The sequence below is a fragment of the Solea solea genome, chromosome 3 (assembly GCF_958295425.1).
Source record: "Solea solea chromosome 3, fSolSol10.1, whole genome shotgun sequence".
Lineage (NCBI taxonomy): Eukaryota > Metazoa > Chordata > Actinopteri > Pleuronectiformes > Soleidae > Solea > Solea solea.
This window is the reverse complement of record NC_081136.1, coordinates 11246682-11270736: the sequence shown is the minus strand read 5'-3', so window position 1 is coordinate 11270736 and position 24055 is coordinate 11246682. Positions and strand designations below refer to the sequence as shown.

The 24055-nt window shown below is 39.0% G+C and overlaps 4 protein-coding genes across 7 annotated transcripts in view; 2 read left to right on the top strand and 2 right to left on the bottom strand.

Annotated features, from left to right (window-relative positions):
• Positions 1–922: 922 nt before the first annotated feature.
• LOC131455746 (thioredoxin-like) lies at positions 923–4978 on the bottom strand. Its single transcript, XM_058623517.1, has 5 exons — positions 4818–4978; positions 2960–3064; positions 2604–2663; positions 1895–1960; positions 923–1197 (listed from the first exon to the last, which is right to left on the bottom strand). The coding sequence occupies exons 1-5, from the start codon at positions 4839–4841 to the stop codon at positions 1129–1131; spliced, it is 324 nt and encodes a 107-aa protein (XP_058479500.1). The 5' UTR covers positions 4842–4978; the 3' UTR covers positions 923–1128.
• A 1690-nt stretch (positions 4979–6668) lies between these two features.
• Positions 6669–11144, bottom strand: ptgr1.1 (prostaglandin reductase 1, tandem duplicate 1). 2 transcript variants are annotated; one of them, XM_058625304.1, is made up of 9 exons: positions 11057–11144; positions 10239–10368; positions 10026–10071; positions 9851–9910; positions 9197–9364; positions 8154–8427; positions 7785–7890; positions 7078–7196; positions 6669–6946 (listed from the first exon to the last, which is right to left on the bottom strand). In XM_058625304.1, the coding sequence occupies exons 2-9, from the start codon at positions 10342–10344 to the stop codon at positions 6836–6838; spliced, it is 990 nt and encodes a 329-aa protein (XP_058481287.1). In that variant the 5' UTR covers positions 10345–10368; positions 11057–11144; the 3' UTR covers positions 6669–6835. The 2 variants fall into 2 exon arrangements, with proteins under 2 accessions (XP_058481287.1, XP_058481288.1); XM_058625305.1 differs by having other exon boundaries at positions 10239–10371; positions 11057–11129.
• A 73-nt stretch (positions 11145–11217) lies between these two features.
• The window catches only part of poln (polymerase (DNA directed) nu), a 55547-nt gene continuing 42709 nt past the window's right edge, over positions 11218–24055 (top strand). For 2 of the 3 annotated variants that reach the window (XM_058625302.1, XM_058625299.1), the window contains exons 1-7: positions 11218–11312; positions 17291–17465; positions 18247–18337; positions 18694–19074; positions 19408–20486; positions 22085–22182; positions 23354–24013. In XM_058625302.1, the coding sequence (XP_058481285.1) occupies positions 17348–17465; positions 18247–18337; positions 18694–19074; positions 19408–20486; positions 22085–22182; positions 23354–24013 (2427 nt within the window). In that variant the 5' untranslated portion in view covers positions 11218–11312; positions 17291–17347. The remainder of the gene's footprint in view (positions 11313–17290; positions 17466–18246; positions 18338–18693; positions 19075–19407; positions 20487–22084; positions 22183–23353; positions 24014–24055) is intronic. The other variant, XM_058625301.1, reaches the window with a different exon arrangement.
• Positions 11310–17122, top strand: haus3 (HAUS augmin-like complex, subunit 3). The gene is made up of 5 exons (XM_058625303.1): positions 11310–13551; positions 14193–14402; positions 14647–14879; positions 15252–15537; positions 16569–17122. The coding sequence occupies exons 1-5, from the start codon at positions 12541–12543 to the stop codon at positions 16794–16796; spliced, it is 1968 nt and encodes a 655-aa protein (XP_058481286.1). The 5' UTR covers positions 11310–12540; the 3' UTR covers positions 16797–17122.

Genomic DNA, 24055 nt, shown 5'->3' with positions numbered 1-24055 from the left:
TGCATTAGCGGATGTCACAGCGCTTTCAAAATAAATGTCTGCCATTGTTAGTACATTTTAAGACAACATTGAGGGGGAGTGGGTTGCTCTACTGTATACTGTATTTATTTTTTTATCTAATATTGTATTCATTGTATTTGCATAGCTGTGAAGCATGGTCTTATGTGTTTAATATATTCCATTAATGTATTTAGTTTATTATCTTTTCAAAATGTAATATTTTTACACCTGCCAAAATTCAACTTCAATGCCCTCAGCTAATGGCTAAAATGTCTTTCAAGCTAAAAAATGTTTCTCATCCTTAATGGAAATATACTTTTGATTGAATAATGAATGCATAAACATTTATTTCAGAATGTCTTCACACTTTTTAGTCATTTAATATTATTTCAATTTCCTCACTAAAATAGAGAAAATTGAACTAAACTCACCGGAACTCAGTGGAATACCTAGTTACAGTATAATTCTTTATGTATATAATAAGAAATACATGTTTATACATGTTATATATACACACTTTACCAGCATGTTTTATTTTAAGATTCTTGTTGATGTTCAGCAGGTTTCAGCATTTGTTAAGAGCACTATACCAAAAAATGTATTATATGCAGCTTTACTTGTACTGAATTATATCGTTTTGACCAGGGAATACTTTTATTTTGAAAGTTATTCACACTGGATACTACTGGGCTACTCATTTTCAGAACTTTACACCTCAAGGATGAGGTTTTACACCATCAGATGTTGCTACACAATAAAACACGTTTTACATTACCGATATCTGATTATAGTTGTGCGTTTTAATCCAGTATTATAATATAAGTATAATAATTTGTCGCTATGTGATAATTCAACTCAGAATGAAGAAAACTAAAGGTCCGGTGTAATGGAAATGTGTAATACATCACACAGTTCAAAGAAAAATCTTCATCTCGTTTATTAATTCAACCATGTTAAATTCAAAGTAATTCAGTCGGGTCTCAGTTGATACAGAATTTAACAGGTTGATGAGAAAGTGACTTGCAGAAATGGAGACAAATGTATATAATTATGGTGGACCTAGAGGTTATTATACAGGAAATGTCAGAGGTGGACAGAGATGAACAGCTTTTTGTGCAAAGGTTGGAACTACTGTTTTGAAAACTCCTCCACTTTAGCTTTCAGTTTATCTCCATTTGCGCCGCAGAACCGCTCCAACTGTAAGACAGCACACACAGAGAAAAAGCATTCAATATATATATGAAAAAAAAATAAATATATATATATATATATATATATATATATATATATATATATATATATATATATATATATATGAAAAAGGAGGTTGCTCAGTGTTTCATTGAAAAAAATGAAGTGGCTCCTGATACATTTTAGTGCCATTAAACCATAGAATAACCCTCATCTGAGCTTAGTTAGCAAGTTAGTAGTGGGTGTTTGAAGTAGTGAATTATAGTAAAGTTGACTCTACAACTAGAAAATAAAGAGTGAAGATTTGTTTCAACACTTTCCATCTCGACAGCAATACTTGATTGAGAGCGTAATGGTGCACGTGCAAGTGAGCATGCGTGCAAAATGCTGCATTTTTGTGTTGTTATGACAACAGAGTTCTGGTTGCTGATGTTACGCATTAATATCACGCAACAGTCGGAACCAAAACAACAGCCACACTATTCAAATCCTCCTCCTGCCACCATAGCAGTATAAACTATCCGAGTCACATGATGTCCATATTGCGGGCTGCCGTAATGCGAAACACTGCTCATATTAAACTGCAGATGTGTATCGCCGCTTTTAGATGTGTCCTGTTATAGAGAGCTGTTACACAAATGCATTCATTTTATTCAGAGACAAACTGTTAACGTTTCTATTGGAGTGAATTTTGACGACTTACCTCTTTGGTATTCTTGATGAAGATGAATGTGGGCATGCTAGTAACATTGTACTCTTCACCGACGTCCTGAGAAAGAGGGAAGAGAACAGTCAGGTGACTGATGCCACACTACATGTGTGATCAGACGGTAAACACGCCTGATTTTAAAGGATGCATAACCACGTTGCGATTACAGAGACAAAAAATTGAAAATGTTGAACTTAACACACTACAGTCAGAGGTTGCACAGTTCAGTGGCCTCTATAAGGTCAATAAAGTGAACTTCCGACAGATGCGCGATATTGTCGCTATCCGCTGACATTGGCATTAAAATGTATTATCAGATATTGGCAAACACACCACGATCTACTGATATGAAAAATCAGACAAAGGCTACGATAGACCGTTCGTGTTGTCTACAGCATGCAAGCATTAGCGGTCTTTCATTTGCAACTATGGTCACATGACGTAGCTCTAATTTCACAGAGTCTGCACTGTTTTGAGATTTCATGGAGAACCTTTTGTTGTTTAACAAGACTTCCTGCTTTTACTTTGAAATAGGGGCAAAGGAAAGGTTGTTAGAGACATACTCCACAGATAGAAATGTAGCTGCTCTAATCTATAGACAATGGTAACAAAATGGCCCACAATGCATTGCTCACACCAGAATCCAATATGTACACATTTGTTCTTTTTCACCTTGTGTGAACAGTGAAAAACACACACTTACTTCAGCCTCGTCCATGTCCACCTTCAGGAAAACCATGTTCGTATACTTTTCTGCCAACTCCTGCAAAACAGAGGATCAACCGATGCTATAAATATGTCCAAACAGGCACCCCATTAAATGTCTTCTGTAAGTGGGAGCGGCTTGAAGGAGTGTTGCCACAGCAACAGTCTCCTTCTCTAAACAGATGCTCTTCAAGGGAAACATCCCTCAGGAAAGAGCTCCTTTAACAACACTCAGTACGTTTCCATGCTACAACTGTAGCATGTGTACACTGATACACACATTATTTAGTTTCCACTTTAGTTGGCAGCAAGTAAAACATGTGTTTTAAAAGTCTGGTTTTCGCAACAACTTACTTCAAAAATTGGGGCAATCATTTTGCAGGGGGAGCACCATGTAGCCGTGAAGTCCACCACCACCACTTTGTCTCCGGCATTCTTCATCTGTTTCTTGAAGTCATCCTGCACAGGAAGAAAACAAATGACAACGTGATGTTTGCTTTGAATGACATTTAATTTACTGGTTTCTTCAAGTCCATCTATGGAGTCTCTGGAGTCTTATTCCAAATAAGATAATTTGCCCTCATCATCCTCTTCCTCCTCATGTACTTGTACAGACACTGGTATAGTGACATTAGATTAAGATGGAGTGAGATATAAGGCGACTAATAATACTTTTGTTATTCATTTAATTTTCCAAGCACTCCAATCCAATTTCCTCAGTGCCACTCTGGTATGTACAATAGAAGAACAGTATTTCTGCTTATGTACCACTGGTGGTATGCGTACCACAGTTTGAGAAGGGCCACGTGTGTGGTGTCTAGTTTGGTCAGCATAGTGAAAAAATATCAAAATAATAGAGAAACCACACCTCCCTGTATGTGCTACTTCTCATCACAGAAACCCAGAGCACAAATACTACTACACAGAACAATAGATTAAAAAAAATTGAAATTAAATAACTTGAAAAATATATAGGAAGGGGTGCCTGATTCCTTTATCGTTTCTTGTCCTTACACTAGTGTAGTCATATTGCCATCATCTGTTTTTGTTGATGATGATGTTTTTATTTTTTAAATAACAGTTTGCAGTGCAGTTGCAGTTTCATTGTTGCATAGTCCATTTAAGTCAGGAGGCTACTGTTAGTTGTAATATTTAAATGTTTGGCCATGTATACGTTAATCGTTGCATTTGTCTGTTTCAAAGATGCCCTGTGTCACCAGTGTGACACACTGTGTGGAGGATAAAGCAGTAGAAGATGGATTGATTGAATAGTTTTCCAGCCCATTCTCCCATATGTTTGCATGAATATGAATTTACATTCACTGAACGTTTCAAAATGTCCGTTAACTTTTAATGGTTGAAGTAACTAACCAGTTAACAAGGTGGTCCAAATCAAATTTCATACACAAACACACGCAGAGCGGTGTGTTACTATCCTAGTAACACTCTCTCCATACACACGGATACACTCCCTGTTAACGCAACACGACGTACAGTTAGTCGTCCCATCATTTACAAATAAAACAAATACCCGTCCCGTTAGAGCCTGCACTTCTGCAGCCTCATTAACAACTCACATGGTATGTATGCGATATTCACACAAAAAAGAAATAGAGACAAAAGATGAGATCTACTGGAGTTTAGTGACAGCATTAATAACCACGCGTTATCCGGCACACTCTACAAGATGGCCAAGTCCTCATTCAAACACATGGTTACTGCGCTGAGATGAAGTTAGCTTCAGATTCATCTATATCATATGTTAAACCATACATTAGAAGCAAATGTGTTTAGAACAACACAATGATTTTTTTTGAGTGTCCAATTGACATACACAATAAAACTAAGCTATGGTACATTCATCTTTTAATTGACAATTTATCCACCTTGACAACGATAAAGCTCCTCAATGTGGACTCAACCTGTGAATGAGAAGCTAACTCGAGGATCGTCTATCATCATCATCGGTTTCAACCAAAAACAACTACAGACATTTAACATGTTTTTAAATGTCTGTAGTTCGATAGTGGACTCCTGATGTAAACTACACAGAAACGCCTTAGAAAATATGACGTATGGATAATTACAAAGGGAAGAATCGCGGGACTAAACAGCCGTTTAGGAGGGAAATGTATAGAATTGCTAATGTATGTTAAAATGGCTGCTCTTGAACAGTACAATAGGCAGCGAAATATAACGAGTCACAACTCACGAAATCGTCCACCATTTTCACCATCTTGACAGAAGAGTGGTTGTGTCTCCTGAAGGACAACCGGCGATGAAGATAGTAAATTAATCTGTGATCTCTACTTAGCAACACGCCGTGGTTTTATGGCAACGAATCAAGTCACGTAACGGCGTTGCATTAGCGGATGTCACTGCCCTTTCGAAATAAAAGTCTGCCATTGTTAGTACATTTCATGACAACATGGAGGAGGAGTGGGTTGTTCTACTATGCACTCTATTTTCTTTATATATTTTAAGTTTATTTCTAATATTGTATTCATTTTTTGTATTGCTGTTGAGTATGGTCTTATGTTTTATATCATTAATGTATTTTATTTAATGTAACTAATATGTTTCTATTATGTATTAATATTTTTAACCTGCCAAAATTCTACATCAATGCCATTAGCAATTAGCCAAAATTACTTTATTTGAAAAATACTTTTTTCTTCCTTAATGGAAATATGTGTATGTATTAGAATAATGCATGCATTAACATATAAACATATGCTTTATACATGTCATTTATATTTATGTTTTTTTTTTTTTTTTAAGTTGTTGATGTATAGCGTGTTTTAGCATTTGTTAAGAGCACTATACCAAAAAATGTATTATATTCGGCTTTACTTGTACTGAATTATATCGTTTTGACCAGGGAATACTTTTATTTTGAAGGTTATTCACACTTTATTCTACCCGGCTACTTGTTTTCAGAGCTTTACAACAGTGTGAGGTTTTTTACGCTGTCAGATGTTGCATCCCAATAAAACACATTTTACATTACCGAATGAAATGATCTGATTATAGTTGTGCGTTTTAATCCATAATAATACCAAGTATAATACTTTGCCACTATATGTGATAATTCACATATAGTGGCAAAAATAAAGGTTTTAGAGTAAGTCCAGTCACTATGACTCAACAAATTCCATACCAGGAGGGTTTACCGTAAACGACTAAGTTTTAACATCGCAGCTCAATTCCACTGACCTCCAACTTATGTCGAGATATATTTATCTTTGGTTTCTCTGTAGATCATACGCTAATGATAACTATCTGTTTACAGTTATTACTGACATTAACAGTAGCCTTATAGACCATTGAATGATAATATATCAGTTCAGGTTTTGTTTTTTTTGCCAGACCAAGGTCCATTACAATATATGAAGTCATAACTTCATTAACCTGAATAACATTAATAAATGGTTAATTAAAACATTGATTGACCGTTAGTAAATGCATATAACAGCATTCATTAATGATAATTAATGTACCCTAAAGTGTTACTAAATTAAGCAATAGCTTTGTATACAGCATATAAGGGTCAGAATTATTTTTCCAACATCTTTACAAAAACAATATTTTGCTCACTTGTGAAAAGTTATTCATAGCACATAATGCCACTGTGATCCTTGAGCCCCTGTGGGACCTCTGCTGGTCATTTATGATATAACAGCCACACTCAGTCTACTTTACAAACGTGTAAACAGTGCTCCCTCATTGGACTGACATCAGTCATAGCAAATAAACAACCTCCTGTGTAACCATGGAGCTAGAGCCCTCCATGACCTCATGAAATTCAGATTAGTGACCAAAAATAATCTAGTTCCTGGTGGAATAAAAAGCTTGGCTTGGCAGCAGGAGACCAAGAGCTCCTATTCCATCATCTGGAGTCCACTTTAAAAAGAAAAAAAAAAAACTACACTGGATTTTTGTTTGTCCCCTCTACTCGTAAGACCTCTAAAATGCTGGACATACAAAGTTTCACCAGACAATTTTAAGTCCGCATTTAACACATGTAACATGTAAACCTTGAAAAAAAAGTCATATAAAAAGGTGGGAACAAGTGCTGCTATGTTTTATTTTACTGTGGCTATTAAAAGAGTAACATTAACATGCTAAACAAAAAAGAAAATATATGGTTAGTCGTAGCTGTCTATTACTCAGTCCTTCATGTATGAATTCTGACAGTTATTTAGATATTGATAGATATTCTGATCGACATCAAACTGCAATGATGGCTTTGCCGATGTTGTCTCCTTGCAGTAACCCCATAAAGGCAGCTGGCATGTTCTCAAAGCCCCTGGTGATGTGCTCTCGACTGTGCAGTTTGCCCTGCAGATGAGACGTAAATAAAATAATCATTAGAACAGAAACACAGTTGCTTCTAATAATGAGGATTAAACCTATGCTGAGGAAACAAAGAAACCGCTGTGTCACATCAGGTGTGATAATAAAATGCTTACCTCCTTCACCCATCCCATCAGCCTCTTGAGTGATTCAGCGTGCTTGTGCTCCCACCTGGACTGCATGAAGCCCTCCATCTTGAGTTGCTTGATGATTATGGTCAGATGAGGGTACGGGCCTTTGAGAGAAATAGATGGTTGAAGAAAAACCCACAGTTCTCTTAATAGTACGTTTATATTTATTTTTCAGTAATACTCTGTTGCCCCCTTCTGGACAACAGTGCTAATTATGACTGGGCATCAATCTTTCCCTCCATCACCTAATATAAAAAAACCCCCAGAGAAGTCTTTTAAAAGTCACATAGCAGGACAGTGGCTAGGGTTGCCTCACAGCCAGAAGGCAATATAGGGAATATAGTACCCTTACACACACACACACACATACATATATACATACATATACACACACACACACATACATGACCCCCATGTGGAGGATAAAGCGGTAGAAGATGGATGGATGGATGTTTTGAATGGAAGCTTGCAATGCAAACAAAGAAGAAAAACATCCATTCTGGTATGTAAAGGACTCCATAGTCCCTTGACACGCTTGGAAATGTGAGGGAGAGCGGAGGAGTCCTCCCTTTGTTACAGTCTGCAGTCTCTCCATTAGATGTCACACATTTTTACACACTGGACCCTTTAAAGCCATGAAAGAAAGTATCAGGACTGTTGATATAGAAGACAAGAGCATTAAAAGGGCGTACCTGTCTGCGGTGTGGTGTCGTTGTATAAAGAAATACTTCCACAAACAGCAATTCTTCCAAAGTCTTTCATCTGCTGCAAGGCAACTGTTGAAAAAGGGCCTCCCACCTGAAATCAAAACAGTGTTGAAAATAACTAATTTTTAAGACTTTTAAGACATTTTAAGCCACACAATCGATGCCAAGTGTAGCTGTGCTGCGAGGGGACGATTCGACACATTCGAGGTATCACCGTCAGAAATGCATGTTTGTAAACAGCTGTGAGAGTTTGCATGTTAAGCAATAGTGACATTAATAGGATAGGCACGCTATCGATACAGATAGCATGACTAATTAACAAGCATTGTGATGCATCACAAATCTACTGCTTACATTCTCAAAGAAGCAGTCGTATCCCTCTGGAGAAGCCTTCTTCAATGCCTCCTCCAAGGAACCGATCGTCTTGTAGTTGAAGGCCTCATCGAAGCCCAGCTCTTTAAGGAAGGCCACCTTGGCATCAGACCCTGCTGACCCCACCACCTTACAGCCCATCTTCTTGGCAATCTGGCCCACCACGGAGCCCACGGCTCCTGCCGCAGCATTTACCAGCAGGGTCTCTCCCTTCTGGAGTCCCAACACCTCCTCGATCCCGTACAGCGCCGTGAGTCTGGGGCATGATAAAGCATGAGATGTATAAAATATATATAAAAGTCTAAATATTTGTGCTTCACCTCAATTCAATAAAGTTTTACCCTCAAACTGTCTTTTAAATGTAAAGAAATGTATGCTACCTTCAAACTATCGTCAAATGATTTAATTCAAATTCAATTCAAAATGCACAACGAAATTAAAAGTGCAGGTTCGCCATTGCAAACGTTTACAAAACATAGTAAAAATATAGAAAGTAAGAAAAGCATATATAGACTAGATCAAAATATCTAGTCGAGCAGCTTTTAAACAGGTGATGGCAGATGGTCTGATGGGCTGAAGGCAGACGCTCAAACAGTGTGTTTCCAGGGTGAGACGGGTCCTGTAGGATCTGTTTAATGTTCCTGAGGCGGCAGGAACAGTAAAGTCACCAGAAGTTACAGTTACAGTTTGAGAACCATGGTTTTAGAGCATTTATACTACAGCAGAGGAAAACTTAAAATTCCACTCTTACACATGGAAGCCTTGCTACTAGAACTGAAACAATTAATCGATTATTAATCTAATTTGATAACCGATTAATCGTTTTAAAGCTTTAAAGTTAATCATTTTGGTTTGTGCACAAAACAAGACATTTGAGAACATCGTCATTTAAATTTTTTTAAGGTTTTCTGATATATTTAATTTTTCTCGATTAATCGAGAAAATAATCGACAGTTAAATCGATTATGAATATAATCGTTAGTTGCAGCTCTACTTGCTACCAGATCAGAAATAACCTTTCTTACCCCGGCATGCCGACGGTACCCAGGGCCAGTGACAGCGGGACATCCTGAGGCCAGTCAGCCATGACGGGGGTGAGGTCTGTCCCATCACTGAGTGTGTGGGTACTCCAGCCACCACGACTGACAACACGACTTCCCACGGGAAATGCTGGGTTATTACTTTGGATCACTCTACAGAAAACAACAACAAGCAAATAACCATCTACCCGTCAACTGTTTCCCATCTTTTGCTAATCCATTCTGCAGTCATGTTATGTTTAGCAAACACGCAAAGCCTTTAACTATTGTGTGTACAGAGTGTCTCGGTATCCTAGACAACCATATGGCTACCAGCTGTGTGGTTGATGAGTTTAGCACTGTGGTTAAGAACAAAGTAAAGAGGAAAATGCAACATGTGGGTTTGAAAGTGACTGTTTTGAAGTTCTTCGGAAAGTTTGGTCACCAAGTAATTAATTCGGTGTGTTTATCAACAAAAACATTCCGTCTGAAACAAATGGAGCGTTTGAAATCTCTGCCAAGAACATCTGAGTTACGATGAGTCAAAGTATGTTGTAATCATGAACAGGTGTTGCCTGTTCTTTTTCAGAAGCTATTAGGTGTAAACAGTTCATCATGATAAATATACAACATTTCTCTGTGGATGTATTTGTTTCTTACTTGGCCACTTGAGTTCCAATCATCACATCACCTTCATTCATCCGAAACTTACTGAACGGCCTGGGGAGAAAATATGTGCCATAAAGTTGAAATGCATTTATTTCCCCATGAAGAAATGATTGTGTAATATTAAAGTATTTGCAAAATCATAATGTTCTCCAGGTGGAGGACTAACCTCATGTATGGATCAGCACTGAGAAACACTGCCTCTAAAAGCACCTCTGAACCAAAAAGACAAAAAAATACAACTGTAAACGTGTCTCAGTCAAATATTAATAGGGTCATTTAAGGTGCTAGGTGTTAAATGCTTGAGACAAAATGAAGACAAATAACACAACCAACGCCTTAAGCTGAGATGGAATGAATTAGTAGACAGAAATCACCTTACCCCCATCTTTGGGCTCGGGAAGCTCCTCCATCTTGAGTTTAAAGTCGCTGTCCTTCGGGAAGCCATCAAAGTGCTTGACCAGGATCCACTTCTTGGCTTGGACCATGACTGGGTGACGTGAGTGGAATAGCTTCTTTGCCAAAGCCCATTTGAAGCCCCGTTGAAAGTGAGAAGAAAGGACAATGTGGATTGGATTGATACAGTGAATCAATCTGAAACCAACACTTCCTTTTTTAATTGTCACGTTGATAGTCATTTCCTGTTTTAAGCAGTTTTAACACTTGGACATAACAGTTATTTTATACTGTCACTGCAGGTGTTATATTAAGTTATCAGACTGAAGTATCCTGGCTGGGAACTATGGTTATAATTAGTCGTTCTTAATATGGACTGCTAGCCATTGACTTAGTAATCGATGAATAACGGAATGATCACTGCTATATACTGCAAACCAGTAATTGAAGAGAAATGCATTCACCTCACACACACATACTGCATGTCTGCACACATGAACACTATCATACTTATGTGTTATTGCCACATACACATGAAGAAGAACGACAAAGAAAACAAGAAATAAACCAATCCAATAAGTTCACATACACGTGGAACTTCACAGTATATACCAACAATAAAGCTATTAATACATATTACATGTAACTACGCAAACTGGACAAAGTCAAAGGCTTAACAATGAGAAGTGAACGCCATTTTGCAGAATAAAGGTTTCTAACGGATGTTGATGCTCCAACATTAACGGAGGTCACACAAAAGTCAATATCCACAATGCAAATCTCATCTTTGCCCGCAGGACTTACCAGATGTATCTTCCCACAACGAAACGACACTGGGAGCTACGTTCCGTCCAGGCTGCTCCTATTTATACAGGAGGAGGTAGAGCGGGAGGGAAGATACGTCGGATTGGTTGAAATTCCAGCGTTGCTTTCTGACGTATGACGTAGAACGTTACGTTGGGCTTGCGTGTTCACGTCCGGTCCGTTTGGATGTTTGGCGGGTACAGCGCCAGCTAATCAGCTAACTGGCTCGGACAAGGGTGCAAGCGGAGCGGAGTTCGTGAGTAAATTACGTGATTAATTGAGTTTGTTTAAGATAAGTTAGATAACACGTGAGTGACACTTTGTACTTATCAACAGCAACATATATTGTCAGTTACTACCAGGCTAGCAAAGCTCATTAGCTTTTAACCGGCTGTCAATACGAGCTGTTCACATTAGTTACATAGCAGTGAAGCTAACATTAGCCCTCTGTCAGTTGCCCTGCTGCCAGCCTGCTCACTTGAAGCGGACAGATGGAGGATTGTGTTGTGTAGGATTTTTTTAACTTTATTTTAGGACTGGACGATAAAGTCCAAACAGGCTACCGCAATAGAAATGTTTGTATCAGTAGGAATCGATAATAACCACGACAAATGTCAGACATGTAAACCTTTAATATTTCTCGAGTGAAAGTAGAGCAACCCATTACTTCTACTTTCAGAGTAAACGCACTTGTTAAATAGAGACACATTTCGGTTATGAACATTTCAAAGTCAAAGTGTGTAATGGATAAACTTTAAATCATAATTTGTGGAATAAAATATATTTTTTTCTGCTCTTCGAAATAATTATTGTTACTGAAGTAATGCCCAGGCGAGCACTGCTTTATACATTATATAAGAGGTTATATTACTCATTAAGCAGGGATGTCATTTTGCTTCTCAGACATGTGTCAATGTTATACATGTTTTTATCGTATGCACCTTAATAGCTTTGTGTAGGGATGGGAGTCACTTAATACCTCACTACATTATTGCTATTTTGGCAAATGTGTTTGTGGCGTTATTTAATTGTATTGCATTACTGTGGAAATGATTATTTTATAAACTTTCTTTCCCTCTTTCTTCTACGTTGTGAAGATAACAGCTCAAGTGTAACTTTCAGTTTAACACAATACATTTCTGGAGCACAACAACAAACTGTTGTTGCTGAGATGACTGAAATGTTAATCAACACCTAAGACAATCACCTGTGCACAGCAGTTTGATATTGATGTTCTGTGGTGAATTTATGTTGCAAGGATATTGTGATATTTTTTTAATAGCGTTCCCTGTTTTTTTTTAAATAGCTAATATAACTCTTGCAATCAAGAAGCAAATGTGAATATGACTATGAGGATCTTTTAATTTCTCTCCCATTCTCTTAATGTTTAATGTTTGCTTTCAACTAATTTTCTATTATCTATATCATGCTGTTACTAGCTGACTGACTAGCACAGTAACAAGGGGGAAGGGTGCTGACTCACCATGTTAGACGGTGGCCACTTTGTGGAGGCGCTGGGTCGTCTAGGTTATCCTGATGCATCGTTGTTGAAGGCCTCAGAGTTCGACTGGCTGTTTGACTGTGCACCAGAGAATCTTCACTTCTTGCGCTTTGTTTGTCGGTCCCTAAACCGGAACAATGTTCTCACCGCGGAGGAGGCAAAGGCTTATCAAGAACTACTGAAATCTGGCAAACCTATTTTGGATGAATCTGCACTTGGTGAGGTCCTTAAAACCATTGGCTCTTCAGATGGAGACAGTGGGCCTTCATCCTCTGGATTTGCGGCAGAAGGTGATGTGGCCATAGAGGATTTGGAGGCAGAGCTCCACGCACTGCGCAAAGAGAGAGACCTGAAGCAGCGACGCTACAAGAGATTACAGGTTGTGGCCACTTCACGTGCAGATGTTGACCTACGACTCACTGCAGAGTTGGAGAATGCTGCTTGTAAACTAAAGGATGCCAGTACTTCTGTCGCAGCTGAGAATGCAGACACCAACTCTTTGTTACAAAACCTAACAGAGGAGGTTAGGAAACTTGCTTTATATGTTCCTGCTCAACCAGAAACCATGCAAAATGAAACAGGAGAACCTCTGGCCCCATCAAAACCCTCCATTTCCAAAAGGCCCGGTGTACTCCTCTCTCAGCTGTCCTTAGATCCCTATTTGCATCAGGAGGAGCTCAACACCAAAACACTAGCCACCTTCACACGGAAGCATTTCTTCCAGGGCATCGCTGACATCGTCGAGACTTCCTGCTCTGAGCGATTTCAGGTTCTCGACCTCAGTTCCTGTGAAGATGGAAAGGAGGAGGACCTGAAGGAAGAGCACAAAGGAAAAGAGAGGGAGAAGTGGTTGGTGGAGCGAAGGAGGACAGAGATGGCCAGACTTCAGTGGTCCCATATTGTGACACAACACCAACTGATGCTAGCTCTGGCAGAGGAGAAGAGTGTCAAGGCTGGCCTGGACTGGCTCTCAGAGCACTCGTCTCATACCAAGGTAAAGCAAATATATACAGTACGTATAATTTTACGGTTGTAAAGGAAAACTTGAGTCATTGTAGCAAATCAAAGTCTTTCCCTTACATCAGATGGAATGAAAAAGAAAATCTGCTTTAGCGAAACCCATATCAATCAGTGTGACTATATCATTGGTAGGCATGTCTTTTTTGGTCCAAATCACCTGGAGGACTTGTAGAGAATCAGTTGATTGCTGCAGCTTGTCCCCACTCCCTCTCTCTTACCATTTCAGACAGTGTGACTCTATATCAGCGAATAACTTTGTTTTTCCCTCTATTTTTCTGTAAATGCATTAAGCTTTAAATGAACCCACACTTGAGTGGCGTGCAGAGGACTTTAGAATCTCAATGTTGTTGGATTTGCAATGTTGCATTAGTCCAAGAAAATGACACACATCTAATCATTTAAGTATTGATTATTTTTATTATACACCTTTCAAATAAAAATTGTAATTGGATTGAGATCCACTGATGATCCTTTTAAAATTGGATCATAGCCCGCTGAATTGTAATTGAATAATTCCTAGAGATTTCCACTTTCCTATACAATATTGTTCTGTATCACTGCTCTCATTGTTTTAATAATCTGCTCTAAATTATAATTGTCTCTTCACTCTGTCAGAGCATTTCCACGTCGTCTTCACTGCATGTACGTGAAGTTGTGTCCAGGAAGGAGCTGCAGGATGTGGAGGCTGAGCTGGAGGCTCTGCTTCATGGACCTCTACCTGCTGCACTCAGAGAGTCAGCAAGGCTTCTTAATGTGCCAGTGGTGAGGGGAGATCTGGATTTGCAACTGGCCAGGCAAGACTACTATACCTCGAGACAGCACCAGGTTAGTCAGTGAAGTTTTTCATCCTGGGAGATTTTAGATGGCTCCTATAAGCTTGTAACAATTTTATATCTACAGTATTTTTCATAGTAAAGGATAAATAATGAAGAATTATCTACACAAAGGCAATGTTTTTGAGTCATATAAACCCAACTGGTATTTAAACTGTCAAAATGTGACGAGACTAAATTGTACCAGTAATTGCAAAACTATGTGGCAATAAGAGTGAAAATAAATTTCACCTCAGGTTCGTGACTACCTACTCCGTCAGAAGGCCTCCTTTGACCTGGTCCTTCTGGCTCAGGAGATGGAGCTGAGGCGTTGGAGAATGTGTCTGAAACAGCTGGGAGAAGTAAACAGCAGAATGGTAAAGGAAGGTGAAGAAGCAAGTCTCAGAATTGAGTCACTGGCACACCCTGAACTAGCTATCAATCCCAGGCCAAACCCTATCATCAGCTGCAAAGATGCAGCCTTCAGCAGGTATGACGGATGCTACATAACTGTCTTGAGCTGAAACTGTTTTATTGTTTGTTTCTTGTTAATTTGGGAATTTTAGAAGCACTGTATATATCACATATTTCAGTATTCTGTCAAATTGTCTTTCTCATATTGGGGATTACAAAGGTCAACATGTAACTCAGTGGGCTGAGTGGCTCATTTTCGTCATTACATTCTTTAGGGCTGCAACAATTAATCTTTTAATTCAGAAATTCAAATTATAAATTGATAATTCAAGTTAAAAACTGAATTGATTTAAGAGACAAAGGAATTGCATGCTTCTGTTTTAAGAACACTGGTGTAGTGTATTCTAAAAGTTGGCAATCCTTTTTGTGCTTAATACACTTTCTCCAGACTGCTTCAGATCCTGGACAGTGTTTCAGATCATGGCCGATCTGAGCCTTTTCGGACATATGAAGCACTGGACCAGGCTGCTTGTGAGCTAGCAGGAAACCTCCAGGTGACAAGAGATGCCCTAGCTGGTGCTGGCCGTGAACAGCACTACACCGCTGCTCGTCTCTATGGTGACTGTGAGGCGCTTCACAGAGCCATGTACACAGAGCTCCAGCAGCTGGTCTTAGGGCCACAGGTATGTCCAACGGCCATCACTGATCAGGAGCTGCTCTGTCCTAATGCACAGGTTGGTGTTTTTCCTTTTACTTCACATAACCATACAGGGTTAATTTCAGAAGAAATCCCTTTTGAGTGAGTCAGTTTATTTTTACATCTCTTGTCACTATTGGTGAGGTTAGCTGGTAGCACAGAATGTTTCTATTTTCACACTTATATTGCAACTAGAAGTGACATGGGTGTTTGGTGTAATAACACGGTGTTGCTTTGCCGCATGATAAATGTTTTAGTTTTATTAGATAGTTGCAGTGATGTAATGTTTGTATTTGTCCTTTTGACCTTTTAGTATATTCATGTTTTTTCCACTCATGTTGGTTTTACATAGACAAAGCTGTTCACTGTTGTTTGCGTCATAAGCTCTTGCTTTAAAATGCGAAACATGTCAGCTCAAGACAAGCTTAAATTGTTATTTTAAAGCCACTTTCACACACTTACAGATCCCTGTCCGGATTTATGTCAGTCATAAACACAGATTAACGTATTTATGCTGCACATGCAGTACAACTGTGATGCTTTTATTTTGAAAAGCCTGACTTATGGACATGTGTATCTGTGTCAGATGACGCTAGCCAGTTGTGTCATGCCAGTTGATTCCGAATGCTGCGTTTTCAACAAGACATGGACTGCTAAATATTTGTTTACAGAAGTCACAGTTTGTGGTTGTGTCAGACAATATATTCACTGCACTACACCACAGTAGTTTAGTATAATAGTATTCAATATATACTGTAGTAATTTGATATTTTCAATAGAGTTATTTAGTTAGTAAAATATGCATTATCCTTAATTTTGTTTATTGTGTGTTTGTATGCTGCTCAATTTACACCAAAACAATACAATTCACAGCTTTTATTTTTATAAAGAGAGAAAATTAATATTGAGCAGAATTAATTCAGCCCATTGGTCCAGCCCTCAACAATATTTTATGGTTCTCATGCAGCCCCTTGGGGAAAATAATTGCCCACCCCTGCCTTATAGCCTATGTCTGTACCCTCACTGTTCAACCCTTTTTTTCTCATCCTCCTCACTTTGTCTCTACAGGAGCTGACGGTGAAGCTTGTGGAAGCAGAGTCTCAGCTGCAGAGTTTGCAGAAAGTAATGCAAGAAATCATGGGGGAAGTTAAAACCAAACGTTCTCAGCTTGAGCGCAACACCCTTCTGAGGCGGGAGAGACAATTATACATCTATTTTCACTTGGATGCCCTACTTCTGCAGAAAATCGTGGAAGATCTCGAGGGCAAGATGGCAGCCAAGAGAGGGCAGCAGTAGTAAAACATACCAGGATAATGGCAGCCAGGACAGACTCAATGTGTAACTTTTTTGCTGAAGGAGTAAACCTGTGTAATTTAAGTATGACAAGATTTGAGAAGAGTACTGTGCCTTCAGTAGAAGAGATTTACTGACTCAGCCCTCTGTGAACGATCACTTGGTTTATGCGGGAGACGGAGATCAATTCCTTAAGTACTTACTGACTCAACTTGTGGGAAATGTTTTGTTCTGTGAGAGCAGTATGGTCTGTAAAATGATTGGAAAGCAAAACCTTACTGTTATTTTTGTTTTAAGTCATCTGGTAAATAAAGTACAATGTTAATATAGTTGTATGACTTTTGTCTGTCACAGGTATACTCAACATGCTTGTGAAGGTTATTAGCATATTTAAAATAGTGTGCTGTACAAAAGACCTGGTCAGTTTGTTCTTGCACATTTTAAGATGCCACTGTTACTGACCTAGTTTTCTCTTTTGTCCCTCTGTTCTTTCACAGCTGAAGAGTCAGAGATCTTCAGGTAGAAAGAGGAACAGTTGTTCTGATAGGGGGGAAATGGAACAGTCTAACAACTTGTTGTACTCGGGACCTCTATCCCAGGCAGCCCAGAAGATTCTGGCTGTTCTGCAGGCCCAGAGCAAAAGCTGCAATAGTCGCAAACAAAGTCAGTCAGGTAGAGGAAAAATGTAATGAAGTATTGTCTGCTGTTCCCTCTCATTAGACATTTTAGTTAGTTTTTTAAGTATATTTTCTCCTGAAGATTTTTTGAAAGGCAACTTTGAAACCAAGCGTTACATGTAAGTTAATGTTAAATACGATTCTCAGTAAAACGCAGTCATTTTAGTTTTTTTAGTTTTTATTTTTCCACCTGAAAGCGACTACTTCATCACACCCGACCTGGCGTAATGTATACTGTAATGTTTCGTCAACAATAATAATCCCACAAATGTCAAAAGATATGTGATATTCAGTGGTATGATGATGATCGAGCGGTCAACAAAGGAGGTGACACCTGTTACAGTCGGCCCGCAGACTATTAAAAATGCAGAATAACATGTAATATATATCCTAGGACATTATTTCAAGCTGAAGTATGAAACTGAAAATTTAAAGTTCCTTTTTAAAATTATAGTAATTATAATTTATTAACCTCTTACAACCCACACTTGGGAATCGTGTATGCTCCTCTTGGCCTCATTGTAGGTATTGTGGAGCAAAAAATATTACGTCATGAACACTCTTTTCCTTTCAGTATCCAAGCCTGGTTTCAATGCTGCTCAATGAAATACAAGCTGCTTCACTTTGTTAGCGCACATTGTACTATATGTTTGTGTCGAAACACTTAGAAATGATAAATATCAAGTTATTGATATTGATATGACTTTTTGTCACTTGTCATTTATTTCTTTTCAGTTTTCTCTGAGATCATATTTTTTCCTCTTCATATGTGGTAGCAGGGAGGATTTTTGACAGCCAGAGGGAGCCTTCACTTCACTGCAGCAGGAGCATGACTCAGGATGAGGGAAAAGACAGAGACTTGGATTGGTAAATCAAATCAGACCAAGTAACGGCTACACACATTTATCACCATCTGCACTTCTGTTCAATTGCAAAACTTTTTATTTTATTTCTTGAGCAGAGTGTGCAGGTATCTTAATTTGCACAGTACCAAAAATAATTTAATTTCCATATATAGAACAAGGGCAAAAGGGCATCTGTCGTAGCTTTTGGCTGGACTGTAGCAAAATGGACACAGTTAATACATTTGACTGTTAAATAATATAAATGGGGTACATTTATATTCCATACTATACCAAGCAGTAACACATCTAAATCCCAATGCTCTTGTAAGTGTAAAACATGAAATTAAAATGGATCCTTCTCCCAATGTCGAAATTCAGGCCATGGTCCAGGCCCCAGGTCTCCTCATTTCCCACCGCTCACAACAACACTCCCAATGAGAGGCATATCTCTCTGTCCTCTGCGTGCTATCAGTGCCCGCAGACACCAGACAACTCCCTGTCATCCCAGGCCACTTCCTGCTCCCCCTTGTACTGGGAATCCTCACTCCAACGGGACATGCCTCAGAAGGAAGCCTGTAATGAACACTGGCAGGCTTACTCCCACAGAAAGCCTTCCAAAAGCCCTGCTCACCAGTCCAGCCAGGCTCCATCATTCATGCAGAATAAGGTTTCTGAGAAGATGGCATGGTTCACCCTGAAAGATAAACACGCTCTGTCCCTCCAAATACCAGCCAGGCTTTCTGGCTATCACTGTGCAAAGTAAGTAGCAAAGGAAATTTGAATTGCCGTGTTAAGCTGCACACAAACATTTTAAAACAGTCTGATGAAAAACATTTAATAGCAATTATGTGTCTCATGGTGGGTTCGCACAGTGCATATAACACCATGTTTTTGTACAGTACACTGAACCTTTCTTATATGGATATTGAAGGATATTCCCAGCCCTAAGTTGGGGTAATAAGGCATTTCTGAACAGAAGGTGTTGGCTTCTGTATTAACTGCTGTGTGCTTTTAGGCTATTTATGCACTGTGTAATATTGACATGTAAATGAACACATTTTAATATTGCACACTTGTTTTCTTTCATTGTAGCAATGAAGAAATCAGACCATCTTTCATCAATGATCTTTCTTCAGGTGACATAAATCCTGAAGAACACAAAAAAAACCTAAAAGAGCAACATAATTTAGGTTGTCATTCAGTCTCATCCAGTTTAAAAGTAAGTGTTGATACATGTAATCATGTATCAAGTCCACTAAAGGAAAATAAAGATGCAAAATGCTGGGATGTCTCAAACGAGAAAGAAGGTACTGTAACATCAGACAATCGGCTAAAAATGAAGCGACCTCCAACTGACCCGAGTGAAGAGGCTTGTAGCGGAGGAGAAGATGGAGGAGTGTTATTTCAGCACTCAGAGTCTGAAACAAGCAAAACTGAGAGGCCACATTTACCTCTGAGTGGTTCAGACATAAGCTGTCTTGCAAATTCACTCAATCTGACAAGACATAGAGATGTGGAGGAAGATATGAGAGTGGACAGGAATGTGGAAGCTATTGGACGAATTTCACACAGTGAACATGAACTGAACATTCAATCAATTGGAGTCCACTTCCAAGAGACAGAACAAATGTATGCATCTCTACCACATAAGACAGTGTCACCCGATGAAATGGATGGATCTCTACTGTTTGAGAGCAATGAAAGCATCACAGCATCTACATCAAGTTGTTATTCAGAGGCTGTTAAGCATCGACCTGGTCTCAAGAGTAAAGATACATCGATGAGATGTTACACTAGCTGTCCAAAAAAGATCTCCTTATCTTTAGAAAGGGGAACCGACAAGTTCTTGACCCAATCTGTGAATGAAAAAACCGAGAAGCACTACACAAAATGGGCAATGATGCAGTGGGAGTCCACCAGGCTGGGTGACACCACTGCAGATCACCTGGACAGACCCACGGGACAAAGAGTAGATGTGATGAAGGCTGATTCTAGAGTGGATATCAAAGGTGAAAAAAAGGGAGACAATCATACAGGCACCGCTGGTGAGACAGAACAGTACAGGTTTTCTGACATCCAGCTAAAAGGTGGACAGTTTGAGACGTGTTATGAAGAAGTCAAGGAGGTGCCTCAAGGGGACCGTGAGCAAGCAGAGGAGGATACATCTACAGGTAAATGAATAACTGTTTTCAAACATTCACTCAGTTTTGGTTATGGCCAAAAACAGAATTATTCAGTATTATTCTATTTGCTCCTGTGTGAAAGTTAGAGAAACCAGTTAATTATGGTTTTAAACTTCTTTATAGGCAGAAAACACTTGTTGAACACAGAAACGTTTCACAAATCTCAGTCAAAACATTTAATATCAATTGAGTGTCTCATTGTATATTTGCACAATGCGTGAACCTCGAATGATACTGAATATAATCATATTGTGATGCATATCATTACTGAATTAACCAGCTGCACTCAATTGGATCCTCCAGAGATTCCCCTGCTGTTTAAAATTGGATTATAAAAACATTATTAATCCCCAAATAGGGATAGGCATTTGTTAGTTAATACATAAAACAATCTAAAAAATAAAATGATAAATAAGTGGTTTAAATCAGAAAAAAGCTCTACAACAAAGGATCGGAAATGACTAAAAGTCCTCAATGTCTGACTTCATGTGGCATTAAATGTTCAGTAGAACACTGAGTTGCAGTCATTTATTTTAGATTTTTAGATTTCAGCATCATATTTAAGTCTACATGATACTATTTTTAATGTTACTTCAAGTTTAATGCCACCTTTTTTGCTGTGATGATTTTTTAACTAAGGTGTAGTTCAGCTGATTACCACTAGAGACTGCTAGAACATTGGTCTGTATGTTCAGACGACTGAAGCAGTTATATACTCCAGCCATACAGGCCCCAGTATTTTCAATTTATGAGATGAAGTTGTTGCATGAAAAATGTATTAAGCCATTGGGTCTCTTTAAAAGAAACTTGATGCATTAAGTATGAATTTTACCCATTCAGTTGGTCATCATAGTATAGAAAAATTATTAGCATAGCAATATACCTTTATACTATAAAGTTTATAGTAAAAGTCAGAGTCATGTGGCTATTTTGTACAATTCAGGATTGTGTTGTAGATTTTCTAATTACAATTATTTAATCACAAAATGCACCATAATGGTATAATTTGTCATCTGAGTCATTATTTGTGTTTAAAAATTGACTTATTCATTCCAGGAAACTAATGAAATTCATTTAGTATTGAATTTAAAACTAAAATTATTTATTTTGTCACCTGCTTGTGAGGAAAAGCAGTATTTTTCTCAGTACTACCGGCTCTCAGCCATGTTTTTTTTGTTTGTTTATTTGGGGGGGTTCATAAAGGAGTGGTAGCAACAATGACAGAGCAGAACTGAAGTGGCTCAGCACTGACGAGAGATGTTGTGAGCCTGCTCACCTTACAGCCACAGGAAGGGAGATTGAGTCTCAGCTGCTGAGACAATGCTGAGTCAGCACACACACACATAAAGACATACTCAGCTTAGCAAAACAACTTATGCCATCGTGAATTGTCAGTTTGATGTTCACCAGATTGATTGTATTGGCTGACCTTGTCTTGTCACACACTACTGAGGTACATACACACACGCACACAAACATGTAAGCCCATACATGCTTGCTTCATCACTTGCTTAGACAACACGACAGGTTGTGTCTGAAAAAAAAGTGATGAGCAGAAACAAATGTCTGTGCCATTTTCCATCTAGAGGGCTCGGGGAGAGAAAGGTGTCCCACACCAGCGTTGTCCCACGAGTTTTGGGCAGGAGAGCTGAAAGTGCCATGTCAACACCATGACAACATGCAAGTGAGTCTCTGTAGAGCGAGATTGCAACTTTACTGCTGCTGACATTTTAGACCTTTGTTGAGGTAAACATTGAAAAGGGGGCACATTTTATTGTTTTCTGTTCTTTGACACATTAAATACTGCCTTGTCATCAACTGTAATTTGATATTCCACGTAAAGTGAAATTCTGTAGCATCTTTGAAAAGGAATAGGCTTCTATTTCCCTGATGCACATAGAAATCAATCTGGCTTGTGTGAAACTGTGTACTATCGGCAGTATTGCAGCACTCTGACAATATGATAGTCCCCCACTGTGTTGTAAAAAAAGCTCTGACACAGTGGTCCCTGATATAGTTTGGCAGAAAAAGACAATGCACAGCACAAATTAAAGGGGAGGAAGGTGTGGTTGTAAAATGCAGTAGAAGAGCTGAAGGGGTGAAAAGCAGGATAGGCTGAAAAAAAAAAGACAGAAAGAGGTGCTGTACCTCACTGTGTTGCCATAATCAGCAGCAAAAGCATCAATCCGTTCTTACCCTTTACTGCACCCAGTACTGGACTACTGGCTATATCTATATCCTTCTATCCTGTAGCACAGCAACCAGGGTGACTTTGTCAGCAGGAAATCAGGCTGCATTTTTCGGGGAAATGAGGAAGACTCCTCAGGGAGCTGAATCACAGGAATCTTTACATACTGAGCCCACTGCTGACAACCATACATCATTGTGTGTATATATAAAAAAAGAACCAAACTCACTTATTTTAGTTTGCATTCAAAGAACCCAAACATGTGTGTGCATGATAATGAATAATGGAGACTTTTTTTCTGGAAAGGTTAAACAGAGGTGAGGGTGTGCTCTTCAGAGATCAGGCTCAAATTTCTCTCCATCTTGTTCCTCTTTGTCTTTTTTTATCTATCATTACTAAAGGCTAAAAAGGTGCACCAGTGTATTTCATCACACCCTTTCTCCCTTTCCTGTTTGTTTGACTTTCCCTTTCTCCTTTTCTCAAAAAAACAAACATTTGACACCTTTTTTTCTTAGTCTAGATTCTACAAAAAGATAGGCAAGGTGTATTAAGTTGGATGTGGTTTGCTTTACTGCTATATGATATCAATCCCACAGAAGCTTTGTAAAGGCAGAAACTAGAAGTTTAATTAAATCATACTTTTTCTTTCTCACCTTATCTGTTGTAGAGCATGAGAAAAAGCTGCAAGGGAACCAGCACAAACATATCACCTTCCCCAGCAAGTACTTTTACATCTGGACAAATCGCCCCAACGGTTCAGGGCATGGCCTCATTTGCTGTGAAAACAAACAAAAATCTGGAGAAGTGCAACCAAGTTTCAACTTTCCAACCTGATTTATATCCTCATTCTCTGATCGCTTCATTTCCCCTGAAGAGGAAACATGAAGCACTGCAGCAACAAGATAACCCACCCAAAATTTGCCAAACCAGGCGTTGTTCAAAATGGGAGCCACCTTGTTCCTCACAGGTAATGATGAGGGAAGGAATAATGTCAGGTGTACATCCATGTGTCCCTAAGCAAATGCAACAAAGAAGCAGTAAGAGGGAGGAGGGGTGCCATGAGTTCACCAGTGTTTCCAAACAGACTCCAGCCTTCATGACCTGTAAAACAAAGTCAAAAATATCCTGTGGATGGGACAATACTGGTGAGCCCCAATCTAAAGCTGGCCAACGGACTAAATCCCTCACGTCTGACCCCCGAGTGAAAGATTCTTGGGATATGAACATGGATGAAAAGGTGCAGATGCTTCAGATGGCTGCACAAGCCAAGACGCTGGTGCTAACCATGGTGCATCAGGACGGAAGCACTCAGTTAAACCCAGAGCAGGTGAGCTGAGCTGAGTAGGCCGTCTTAGAATAAAACAGACAA